At 47.4% G+C, this 11526-nt stretch overlaps 1 protein-coding gene across 2 annotated transcripts; it reads right to left on the bottom strand.

Moving 5' to 3' along the window:
• Window positions 1-96: 96 nt before the first annotated feature.
• On the bottom strand, window positions 97-11448 carry znf839 (zinc finger protein 839). Of its 2 annotated transcripts, none has more exons than XM_005951992.3 (10): window positions 9989-11448; window positions 4957-6036; window positions 4641-4772; window positions 2682-2795; window positions 2480-2572; window positions 2091-2237; window positions 1904-2008; window positions 1628-1715; window positions 1427-1538; window positions 97-1216 (listed from the first exon to the last, which is right to left on the bottom strand). In XM_005951992.3, exons 1-10 carry the CDS (start codon window positions 10718-10720, stop codon window positions 745-747), a joined length of 3075 nt encoding a protein of 1024 aa, XP_005952054.1. In that variant the 5' UTR covers window positions 10721-11448; the 3' UTR covers window positions 97-744. The 2 variants fall into 2 exon arrangements, with proteins under 2 accessions (XP_005952054.1, XP_042072552.1); XM_042216618.1 differs by having other exon boundaries at window positions 1628-1727.
• Window positions 11449-11526: the final 78 nt, after the last annotated feature.

The following is an 11526-nucleotide window of genomic DNA, read 5'->3' on the forward strand; positions in this document are numbered from 1 at the left end:
GTGTGTGCGCGAGAACACAGACGCTTTGAGGTGGGTGGAGTTCAGCTTAGTTTATTGGGAGGAACAGGAAACACTCGAACAGGACAACGTTTTTTCCCCTCTGTTCTCGTGTCGGTTCTCCGAATGTTCTCATCCCGTTTGGAGAACGTGTTGTGTGAATTTTATAAAAAGTAATAAAATAGTGCAACTTTTTAAACTTTATCTACATATGAACATCCAACGGATCACTTCACGGTCAACGAGTCCAGACACAAAGTTTACACATTCACAGCCAATCAGGAGTCCAGGAAACCAGGGAGGCTGCTGATGACATCATCACAGGTGGCACTAAACGAGCCAATCAGATGCACTGTACAGAGCCCCGAGTCTGCAGAACACGCTACTGCACCTGGATGAAGGTGAAACCACCTGTCGCCATGACGCCATCCCTCTGGTTTCTGAAGTCATGGCGAACATCATCAACAGGAGCTTCAGTCTGAACCAGAAATGACCGGACCTAAGTTTCCAGGTACGGTCTGGGGTCAGGTTAACGGAGTTGTTCGTCCTGTTGTCCTCAGCAGGGCGGAGTCAGAGCAGGCGCCCCCTGCAGGCGGCAGTGTTTACTACAGCTGTAAAGTCCAGCAGAAACCTGAGGGGGGCGCCGAAGGTGCAGGATGGTGTCAGGTACGTCTGTCTGCAGCACTGCCTCACTCCACCTTAAAAGTCAGCGTGGTACAGACCAGGTGCTGGTTCTGGTCCAGGTGTTTACTGGGGGGCTTTGGCTCCGTCGGACGCCTCAATGCCCAGCAGGGCCTGGACCGCCTCCAGCGGCACGCCCTCCGGGGTCTGAATGTGCATGGTGGTTCCATCTGGCCCGTTAACGATCACAATCCCGTCTGAGCCCGGTTCTGCCAGCTGCACCGTCAGCCCCTCCGTCTGGATGTAGATCTCCTCGCCCTCCTGCACCTCTTTGGCCTCCGAGGGGCCCAACTCAGGGTGGGAGGGGCTTAGAGTCTGGATCAGGCTGGATTCAGGCTTGATGACAGATCCGGCTGTAGGGGCGGGCTCAGATGACTTTGTGTTCGTGGGGTCACTGGGACCTGAACCCAGAGCTTTCTCCAGCTCCGTCACCCGGGGTCCGATGTCTGTAGAGCTTGACGCCTGTTCCTGGTGGACGTCATGGTCCTCACCTGGGGTCACTTCCATAGGGGTGTCAGGGGGCGGGGCCTGTGAGGAGCTGTGAGAAACACATTGCAGTGCAGTGAGACAGGAGCGCTTTCCAGAAGTGACCTCACCTGAACTCGATTTTCTAGAACTGGCCGAGTAAAAATACATTCGCCACATTACGGAAACCCTGACCTCACAGGTAACCTGTGATCACATCGTCACCTCAGGGCGTGGCTACCACGCACATGTACTCAGCAAACAGGAGGTAGAGACAGCTCACCTGGAGGAGTCAGCAGAGACTGTCAACAGTCTGGTTCCCTCTGGAATCACGAGAGGAGCGACAGAGACCGAGCAGGACTTCAGAGGGGTCACAGAGGTCACCACGGTCCCACCTGGTCGGACGACATGCAGAGAGATTAAGAAAGCACAGATAGATGTTTTATCTGTAATTTAGCTGTAGATTAGGACATTCTAGCCATACCTGTTTTTGGCGTCTCGAGGCCATTGTGATGCACGGGGACGCTGTTCTCCATCTTGAACCTCTTGGATGGCGGCAGCATCTTAGAGTTCTGGGAAGGAGACTGATGCGGATTAGAACCGTACCTCTAATCTTCAGGTAAACCTCAGTGAGAAGCTGTGGTCGACCTCATTGTCAGCTACGACTCTAAAGCTGTGATTGGCTGCTTAGACTGACCGCCCGACCATGCGGGGACGTAGGCTTATCTTGTTATAACAACTTGGATGCAGGTGTGCTTACCTCCATGTATCGCACGTTCTTATTTGTTGAACTGGAGCCAGGAGACGCTCCAGGAACCACCTTCATCCTGTTCACCTCGTCCAGGATCCCTAGAGACCTGGCCACCTGAAACACAGCACGGTCTGGGTCACCTGTACGCCGCAGGGTCCACTTGTAACAGGCGTTCTGATGTCAGCATGGGCCTCACCTCTATGTTCCTGATTTCCAGGGGCGTGGCTCCACCCTGCGGGCTGCTGATGTAATCCTGGGCGGCCTGCCTCACCTGAGCCTGCAGGGACTCGAACTCACGGTAAATGTCTGGGAAATGAGTTCGACCCGGACCGCCGCGCTCCACCTGGAACAGCCAGGGCACATGATACACTGCAATAGCTGCACATCATTTACAGAGAAAATAAGAGTCAGTGCGATGAGAGAGCAGCTCAGTTTAAACTGTCAGCTGTTTGGAATAACATACTCCACTATCTTGTGCTCACATAATTTGCTCTGCCATTAATAAAGTATTCTGATTCTGAGCCCCTGATGATGTCACAGATCCCGGCAGGTGTGGATAAAGGTTTGTCCTTCGTGTGTGCGTACCTTTGCCAGCATTAGCTCCCACAGACTCATCACTTTGGTCAGACGAGGAAGAACGATGTCCATCAGCTCCTCATCCTCGCACTGCTCCACCACCTGTGAGCGACGTGATAGGACACTCAGGTGTTAGCGCATTAGGTGAATACACATAAATCAATATTTTTGAAGACCTTTACTCTGAAAGGAGCTGCTTCCTCCACCTTACCTCCTCTAGACGCTCTCGTCTTCTCTCTACCTGCTGCTCTGCTGTTACCATGGTAACACCCAACTTTGGAGGTCGACCACGACGACCTCTCCTACTCACGAGGCCCACAGTCACCTGCGAAAAATGAGCAATCAGATTCCCCTGAGTGCTAACAGAGCAGGACGAGGTTTCTGTGCAAACTACTGTACAGGTGAGCTCACCTGGACAAGTGACAGATGTAGTCAAAGCTCTAATAAGAGTTGAACAAAGGTCTATTTACAGCAAAGCATCCCCGACAGCGCGTGAGGTCGCATATTGTGCCGTTTGTCCCATCGCAGACACCGTACACAGAATGATTACTGTGTTTTGCCATTTTGTAGGACGATGCTATTTTGTTGCTTTTATTTTGAAGGCAACATTTATCCTTTTTCAATTCAAGTGTGTCTGTGCGTGCATGAATGCAGCTTCACTGTAAATGTGTCAGAGCCCATGTTTCTGAGAAATGTGAGTTTTCTGAGAGATGAAAGTACTTTAGTTTGAATTAGAGCTGGGCTATAGAACGATCACGATATGTGTTGCGAAATAACTTTTTCTCGATAGAAAAATTTAACTATTGTGATAGGCCTCGTCTCTTGTCCTCTTAAAAAAAAAGAAAGAAAAAAAAGAACAGCCAATCCACATTAAGTAGCGCAGAGCTGAACCAATCACAGCCGCAGCGTCACGTGACTTGTTACGTACAGCACAAGTGCCACAATGGAGGAAACGAGTGTGGCGACTAGAAAAAAACCAACTGAGCGTGACCGAAGAGAAAACAGATGATGGTTCCAATGCCGGACAGACTGTCGAACGGAAGAGCCATAGAAGTTCCGTAGTGTGAAGGTATTTCGGCTATTTCAAGTCTGACAAAAGACAGAGTAGCGCGCACTGTAAATTGTGCCGAAAGCAAGTCTGGAAATACAATAAAGCGGTGCATGCTCAATCTCTGACTGGAAGCGCTAATTCGTCATTCGGCTTTTGTCAGACTAAAGTAACTGTTAAAACTGTTTGAAAAGCTCAGCTATACAACAAGGAGAGATTGAGAATTTCCTTTTAGTTCTCAGTTTATTTGATATTGACAAAAGTTAGTCAATTTTGTCTGTTCTTCTGTAAAACAAACTAAGATTTATTTTTAGAATTAATATTTTGTTTCTAAGTGGAATCGGCAATTTAGTCTGTTTCGTTTGTTCTATTTTGAAACTTTAACGCTTTAGCGGCTGCCTTTTGTGTAGTTTGCAATATTTGCCTTTATTTATCTGAAAAAGTCTCGTGTTCCTTAAGTACATCTACCCTGTTGAACTTATTATGGGAAATAAATATTTAAATCAAAACAAGCTGCTGATTATTTCACATTTTACTTGTGAGCAACGGCACATTTAAATCTTGCAAATATAGTTATTTGGCTTATATCGTGATAGATATCGTTATCGCCTGAAATGAAAAAAAAAAACAAAACATATCGTGATATGAAAAAATCTTATATCGCCCAGCTCTATTTTGAATTGGGATAAAGCACACCTGGAACACCAGGTGAAGTGACAAAGGAGCAGGCAGCAGTGCACTCTCTGCCAGGGACCTCTGAAGCACACGGAGGGTGAAGTGAGTGAACTGAAGCGGGTTACAAAGCAGCAGTTGTTTGTGCCAGGAGTAAAAATGAACTGAGTCACAGCTGGAGTTTTGTTCTTCACTCAAAGAGGAAGAAGCTTCTGCTTCGCAGTGTCACCTGTGTGCTCTCCACTGCAGGCATTGAGCCCGACTGTAATATTGCAGGGAGCAAATTTCTCTCCCTGAACAAGAACAAAGAGCTGAAAAGCTGAAGTCCTTCAACTACAACAGAACAGCGACGGCACTTTCACAGTCTGGGAACGATGACGACCGGCTAACTGTAACATGAACTCTCACCGGCAGCCGTTCATCACTTTCATACTCCATGAGCAATCTCACCTTAGGAGGCGGCCCCAGTGACCGTCCCCGCCCTCGTCCCCGACCCCTGCCTCGCCCTCGTCCTCGGGGACGGCCGGGGCCCCGATGATGGAGGCCTCTGAGTCCTACAGCTGCTGCTGGACCCCCCTCCACCTGCAGACGGACAACAGTCAGCTTACTGTCGACAGCTGTTATTATCCTGAATGTTTGAGCTCCAGAAAGGGCTAACCAGCCATAATTAGCTGGTTAGTTAACAGCTTATTAACTGTACACAGACAATAAGAAAATAAACTGTAGGATGACAGATCTCTGCTGTGATTGGTGGATAATTTCTCACTTTATTTGTTGCCGTGGCCGCAGGTTTGTCATCCTTATTTTTTTCCTCCTCCTCCTCATTGACGCCGACTGTTGCCGTTTCCTCTGATTGGCTGTTGTCTGGAAGGGGGTGCGGTGTGTTCCCCGGTGGGTCGCCAGGTGGTTCTGGCTCCCCGTGGGTCGGGTTCAGTTTGTAGTGGCGGTTCAGGCCGCCAGCACCGATGTAGGCCTTGTCGCAGGTCTGGCAGCGGTGGGACCGAGACTTGTGGCTGTAGGTGAGGGAGCTGCCGGGCGTGGCGCCATCCTTCCTGCTGCCCTCGCCGTCCTCCTCCTCCACGCTCATGTCAGAGTAGTCGTCTGAGTCGGACTGGTGACTTTCGGCGAGGTCCTCTGTCTTTATGAACTTGTAGTCTTTGGCTTTGTACTTCGGTGGTCTGGAGACCCGCCCGGACCGGGTTTGGACCTTCATTGCTTTTTTCTCCCTCTTCTTTACCTTCTTCTCCTTCTCTTTTTGCTCACTTCTGTCCTTAGTGGGAGGGGCTGTAGAGGGCGTGGCCACCGTGACACATTGTGCAGCAGGCGCGGCGGTCTGTACTGGAACTGTCGTGACTGTGACAGGTGGTTTAATGGGACTTTTACGGGCAGCAGTCATCGTGCCGTTAGCAGGTGTTTTAATTAATGGAAAGCTAACAGTTTTAGCCACAGTAGTGGGTGGAGTCTTAATTATTGAAGGGATTGGGGTCTTAACAGTGGGTGCCGTGGACACTCTGATTGGTGTTGCCGTGGGTTTCTGACCTACGCTGGAGGCAACTGATGCCGTCTGGCCTGTCAGCTTGTGGACCAATGGTAGCAGTGAGCCGACCACGGGGGCGGGGCTCTGTAGCAGCAGCTGGATGGGCGGGTCTCCAGGATTCTGCTGCAGGAAGAACTGCTGACCCTCCTGACCAACCACGGGCTGGATGTGGATAATCTGAGTGCTGCTCACGCTGCCATTGGCTGACAGCTTCACTTGCGGCTGAGTGACCGACTTCTGCTGGGTGGCGGAGCCAGGCTTCACTTCCTGTTTGGGAGGCACCTGGATCTGGATCCTAACAGGCTCCGACTGAAAGGACAGACACACAGAAAGTAGATCAAAACACATGATGAGTGTGATTATTCAGAGATTTTTTACCGTGGCAACATTAAGATCACAAACTGAGTCGATGAAGAAGTTGGTTTATTCCTGAAGAGTGTATGGATAATGAAAATGGACTGATGAGTTCTTATGTCAGTGTGAAGCATTTAAAAGTTCTAAGGGCTCCAAATGTGAAAATTCACAATCAAACCCGTTTTTTATGTTTCTGAACCTGAAGTTGAAAAACTAACCGTGTGGTTAAGTAAACAGCAGGTAAACATGTTCAGAAACATGGAGACGGGAGCCCACTGCGAGCTGCTGCTGTCACGCCTCACCTGCATCACCTGTCCAGGCCCCAATCGAGTTGGACTTTCTCAGCATGGATCTTCCTCCATGTAGCTCTTCATTTGCAATTCCACTCCCATCACACTGCTTTCTGCTTTCCAACTTCCCTCTGTCACTGATATTTCAGATCTCATCTGTAATTCAAAACCTTCTCCTTGTCAGCGAGACCCCATTCCTACAGTTCTGGTCAAGGCCTGTCTACCCTCTTTGCTTCCCCTCATACAGTGATGTCAATACGTATTTGATCACCCTGTGATTTTGCAAGTTCTCTTACTTAGAAATCATGGAGGGGTCTACAATTTTCAGCATAGGTGCATTTCCATTGTGAGAGACAGAATCTAAAAAGAAAAAATCCAAAAATCACATTGTATGATTTTTGAACAATTTATTTGTGAATTACTGTGTCACGTATTTGACCACTTGCTTATCAGCCAGATTTCTGACCCTCAAAGACCTGTTATCTTGCTTTCAAATAGTCCAGCTACACTCTACACTCATAGCGCGGCTCAGCCAAACTCTAGTTTGCGGCAATGGCGGCCGCCACTAAGATTTAAAATTAATCATCTACAGGGTGGGCCATTTATATGGATACACCGTAATAACATGGGAATGGTTGGTGATATTAAAGTCCTGTTTGTGGCACATTAGTATATGTGAGGGGGCAAACTCCTCAAGATGGGTGGTGACCATGGTGGCCATTTAGAAGTCGGCCATCTTGGATACAACTTTTGTTTTTTCAATAGGAAGAGGGCCATGTGACACATCAAACTTATTGGTAATGTCACAAGAAAAACAATGGTGTGCTTGGTTTCAACGTAACTTTATTCTTTCATGAGTTATTTACAAGTTTCTCTTTGTTCACAGCCATTGACATGTCGAAGAGGTTAACACGTGAGGAGCGGATCGAAATTGTGTTGATATCTGGTGAACGCAGTAACCGGGTCATTGCAGCAGATTTCAATGCAAGACACCCTACGAGACCACCCATCTCCCATGCTACAGTTAGCAAACTGCTTGCTAAGTTTCGTGAAACTGGTTCAGTGTTGGATTTGCCAAAATGTGGACGCAAGAAAACTGTCACTAATGAAGAAACATCAGTGGCTGTCCTAGCTTCATTCAGCAAGAGCCCACAGCGTAGCACTCGCCGCATGTCACTGGAGAGTGGCATTAGTCGAACATCCCTTCGGCGGATATTAGCTACTCACAAATGGCACCCTTACAAACTCCAGCTACTGCAGCATCTCAACGAGGATGACCCAGATCGGCGCACAGAATTTGCAGAATGGGCAAAACAAAAATTGGAACAGGACCCTCAGTTCACGCAGAAGATTTTGTTCAGTGATGAGGCAAACTTTTATGTGAATGGTGAAGTTAACAAACAAAACCACCACTATTGGTCTGACACTAACCCACATTGGATGGATCCCTCCAAGACTGTTGGAACAACAAAAGTGATGGTTTGGTGTGGTATATGGGGTACAACGATAGTGGGTCCATTCTTCATCAATGGAAACCTCAAGGCCACTGGATATTTGAAATTGCTACATGATGATGTGTTTCCCTCTTTATGCACTGAAGCTGGCACGTTCCCTGAGTTTTTCCAGCAAGATGGTGCACCACCACATTATGGGTGCCAGGTCCGAGCATTCCTAGATGAACAGTTTCCTGGAAAGTGGATTGGTCGTCGTGGGCCAGTTGAATGGCCCCCAAGGTCTCCCGATCTGACCCCCTTAGACTTTTATCTTTGGGGTCATCTCGAAGGCAATTGTCTATGGTGTGAAGATACGAGATGTGCAGCACCTGAAACTACGGATACTGGATGGCCTGTGCTGGCATTTCTCCTGCGGTGTTGCTATCAGTGTGTGAAGAGTGGGAGAAGAGGGTTGCATTGACAATCCAACACAATGGGCAGCACATTGAACACATTTTATAAGTGGTCAGAAACTTGTAAATAACTCATGAAAGAATAAAGTTACATTGAAACCAAGCACACCATTGTTTTTCTTGTGACATTACCAATAAGTTTGATGTGTCACATGGCCCTCTTCCTATTGAAAAAACAAAAGTTGTATCCAAGATGGCCGACTTCTAAATGGCCACCATGGTCACCACCCATCTTGAGGAGTTTGCCCCCTCACATATACTAATGTGCCACAAACAGGACTTTAATATTACGGTGTATCCATATAAATGGCCCACCCTGTATTCTTAACTTACCACTGGAACTGTTCCTGTTTCCTTCAAAGTTTGCTGCCGTCACCCCAATATTGAAAAAAACAAAACAAAAAAAACAAAAACAAAACGGGTCTAGACCTCATAAATTTTGACAATTTTTGTCCTTTTTCCAATCTACCATTCCTCTCAAAAATTCTCAAGAAGATAGTTGCCACAACTCCACTCACACTTAACTAACAATAATCTGTATGAATAGTTCCAGTCTGGTTTTCTGGTTTAATCATGATTCTGCTCTCCCCCCATCCTCCCTCACCCTCTGTTTAGCCAAACTAAATTCATGGTTCTCTTCTAATTTTCTTAAACTCAACAGTAACAAATCCGAGCTTGTCTTGGTCGACTCTAAATCAACATTATCCAGAACCAACAGTTTCTCTATTACAATCAATACTCAATCAAAAAATAAAACTCCATTTCTTCCTCTGTGAAAAGCTTGGGTGTCATCCTCGACAGTACTCTATCTTTCAATTCCCACATCAATAATGTCACTCGGTCTGCATATTTTCAATTGTGCAACATTAATCGTCGCCGTCCTTTTATCTCCCCACATGCCGCTGCCATTCTTGTCCATAGCCTTGCTTCTTTTTGGTCTTACTCAAAAATCCATCCACAAGCTCCAATGGGTCCAGAACTCTGCTGCCCATATTATCATCAGGACCCCTTCTATCCATCACATCACTCCTGTCTTGCAGCAGCTTCATTGGCTCCCGGTCAAATATCGCATCAATTTCAAAATGCTTCTGTATACATTTAAGGCTATTCGACATCTCTCCCTCTCTCTGATTTGGTTCAGATCACCATTCCATCTAGGTGTCTTAGATCTTCTTCTCTCTCTGTCCCCTCTCCCCGTCTTGCCACCATGGGGAGCAGGGCTTTCAGCTGCTCTGCTGCTCGACTCTGGAACTCCCTTCCTCCTGATATAAGAAATATCACTTCATTCTCTCTTTTTAAGTCTAGACTCAAAACTCACTTGTTCAAAACAGCTCATCCCACATAACACTCTGCTATTTCAAATGTGTTTTATGTCTTATGATTGTGTAAATTGCTTGCTTTTATTATTCTGCTGTGTACAGACTGTGGAATTCTCTTCCTCAGAACTTAAGATCTGCTGATTCACTGATTACTTTTAAAAAACAGCTAAAAACACATCTTTTTAAAATTGCATTTTGTTAACTTTTGATTGTACTTCGTCTTTTTAATTTGTGTCTATACCTTGTAAAGCACTTTGTGATCCCTTATCTAGAAATGTGCTATATAAATAAAATTTTACTTACTTACTTACTTACAGTGTCCTTGAGTGCTCTGAAAGGCGCTTTCAAATAAAATGTAGTATTATCATTATTTTTATTATTATGTGACCCACCTTTTTCTGGATCAAGGGGATCGAGCTTCCCGTCTGCATGGCCACCTGCTGGGCCACGCTCTTCAGCTGCTGGGAGGCGTTGTTCGGGCCTTTCAGGTTCTGCTGGGAGACCTGGATCTGCTGCTTTGGGACCTGCTGCTGTGACACCTGGACCTGCTGCTGTGACACCTGGACCTGCTGCTGCTGGGACTTGGTGACCTGGTTGATGACCTGCTGCAGCTGACTCGGATCCAGAGCTGCGCTGTGAGCCGGTTTGATCAGCTGGCCCTGCTGGAGCAGCTGGGCCGCCTCGGTGTCGGAAACCTGGACCACCTGCTGCTTGGTGAGCTGCTCCAGCAGCGCCTGCTGCTCCTCTGCCGTCAGCCCGGAGCTCTCCACCAGACTGCCGTCTGGCTGCACGTACAGGATGGTGGTGTTAGCCAGGTCGGTGAACTCCGTGGCCACCAGAATGCTCTGCTCCTCCGGCTGGCTCGGCAGTAGCTCCGCCAGCTGAGCCCCGGACGCCACCGGTACACTGTGGCCCGGCTGGTCGCCCTCCGTGCCGGACACGGGCTTCAGATTGCCGCTCTGGTTGCCGGCCGCCGCTACGTTCTCCCCGGGCTTGCTGCTGTGAGCAGCGGGGGTTGCTGGTGAGCCATCCCCGGGTTGGGCGCTCAGGGCGGTGGGGGGCTGATCCGCGGCCCCCGACGACTCCGGGGCTGTTATTGTTCTGTCACCCTCGCTGTCCGCCATTTTGGCTGTGAGGTTGGAGTCAGTGCAGACACTCGGGGGATGAAACCAACCGGATCGATCGATCGATTACACCGAATAAATACTGATTTATGGACGTTGTGTGTGCACGAAGCAGAAACGCTCCGCGGGGATGAAGGACGACATTAACGGGAGCAGTGATACCGGGAGCGCTGACGGTTAGCGGGGGGAGATTTGAACTAGCCTAGCTTAGCCCGAGCAGGAGCGGGAGCGCGCATTTCCCGGAGCGGATCCAGTGTTTCACCGTGAAAAGATCCGGCGTGGGTCATCTTTAAAAAAGTTTAAAATCACTTTAAAAGTGTGTAAAATCACAGCCGAGTTTAGTTCACTGAAGATTAATAGAAAATAAAATCGCATTTACATTAAAGATACCCTAAGCGTTTTAAAATAAAGACATTTTGACGAAAAGCTGTTTGTGAGCAAACAGCACATTATGATTGATTAGAGAGTTTTGTATACCGGATATTTCACTAATTTCATCTTTATATTGATTTACTTTTATAAATGTATCTCCAGAAAACACACACACAAAATCAAGTTAAATTAATCCAGTCATTCATTTTTCACCAGTTTTACTCGTCTGTTCCAGTTAAAAATATTTGTTAATCTGATCCAGTTTCCTTGTTTTCCAGTCAGCTGTCGTCGAGTTTCCGTTTCCGGTCATTAAATTCTGAATGTTTATGTTTATTTATTAATTATAAGGCGGGAGATGGAGTTTTATCGGTGGAGTTTTAGTTTTACCCAGAATAAACAAACACTTAAATTAAAAATAAAAACCGGAAGCTGAG

The sequence above is a fragment of the Haplochromis burtoni genome, unplaced genomic scaffold, assembly GCF_018398535.1.
Source record: "Haplochromis burtoni strain Fernald_Lab_line unplaced genomic scaffold, NCSU_Asbu1 Contig_1139, whole genome shotgun sequence".
Classification (NCBI taxonomy): domain Eukaryota; kingdom Metazoa; phylum Chordata; class Actinopteri; order Cichliformes; family Cichlidae; genus Haplochromis; species Haplochromis burtoni.

Excerpts from the sequence above, each read along its gene's own strand:
- znf839 (XM_042216618.1), bottom strand. The coding sequence starts at position 10,720 with ATGGCGGACAGCGAGGGTGACAGAACAATAACAGCCCCGGAGTCGTCG. Across the intron at positions 2,238-2,479 it reads GGGAGCTAATGCTGGCAAAG|GTGGAGCGCGGCGGTCCGGG; the intron begins GTACGCACACAC and ends TGGCTGTTCCAG. Across the intron at positions 1,217-1,426 it reads GTCTCTGCTGACTCCTCCAG|CTCCTCACAGGCCCCGCCCC; the intron begins GTGAGCTGTCTC and ends TGTTTCTCACAG.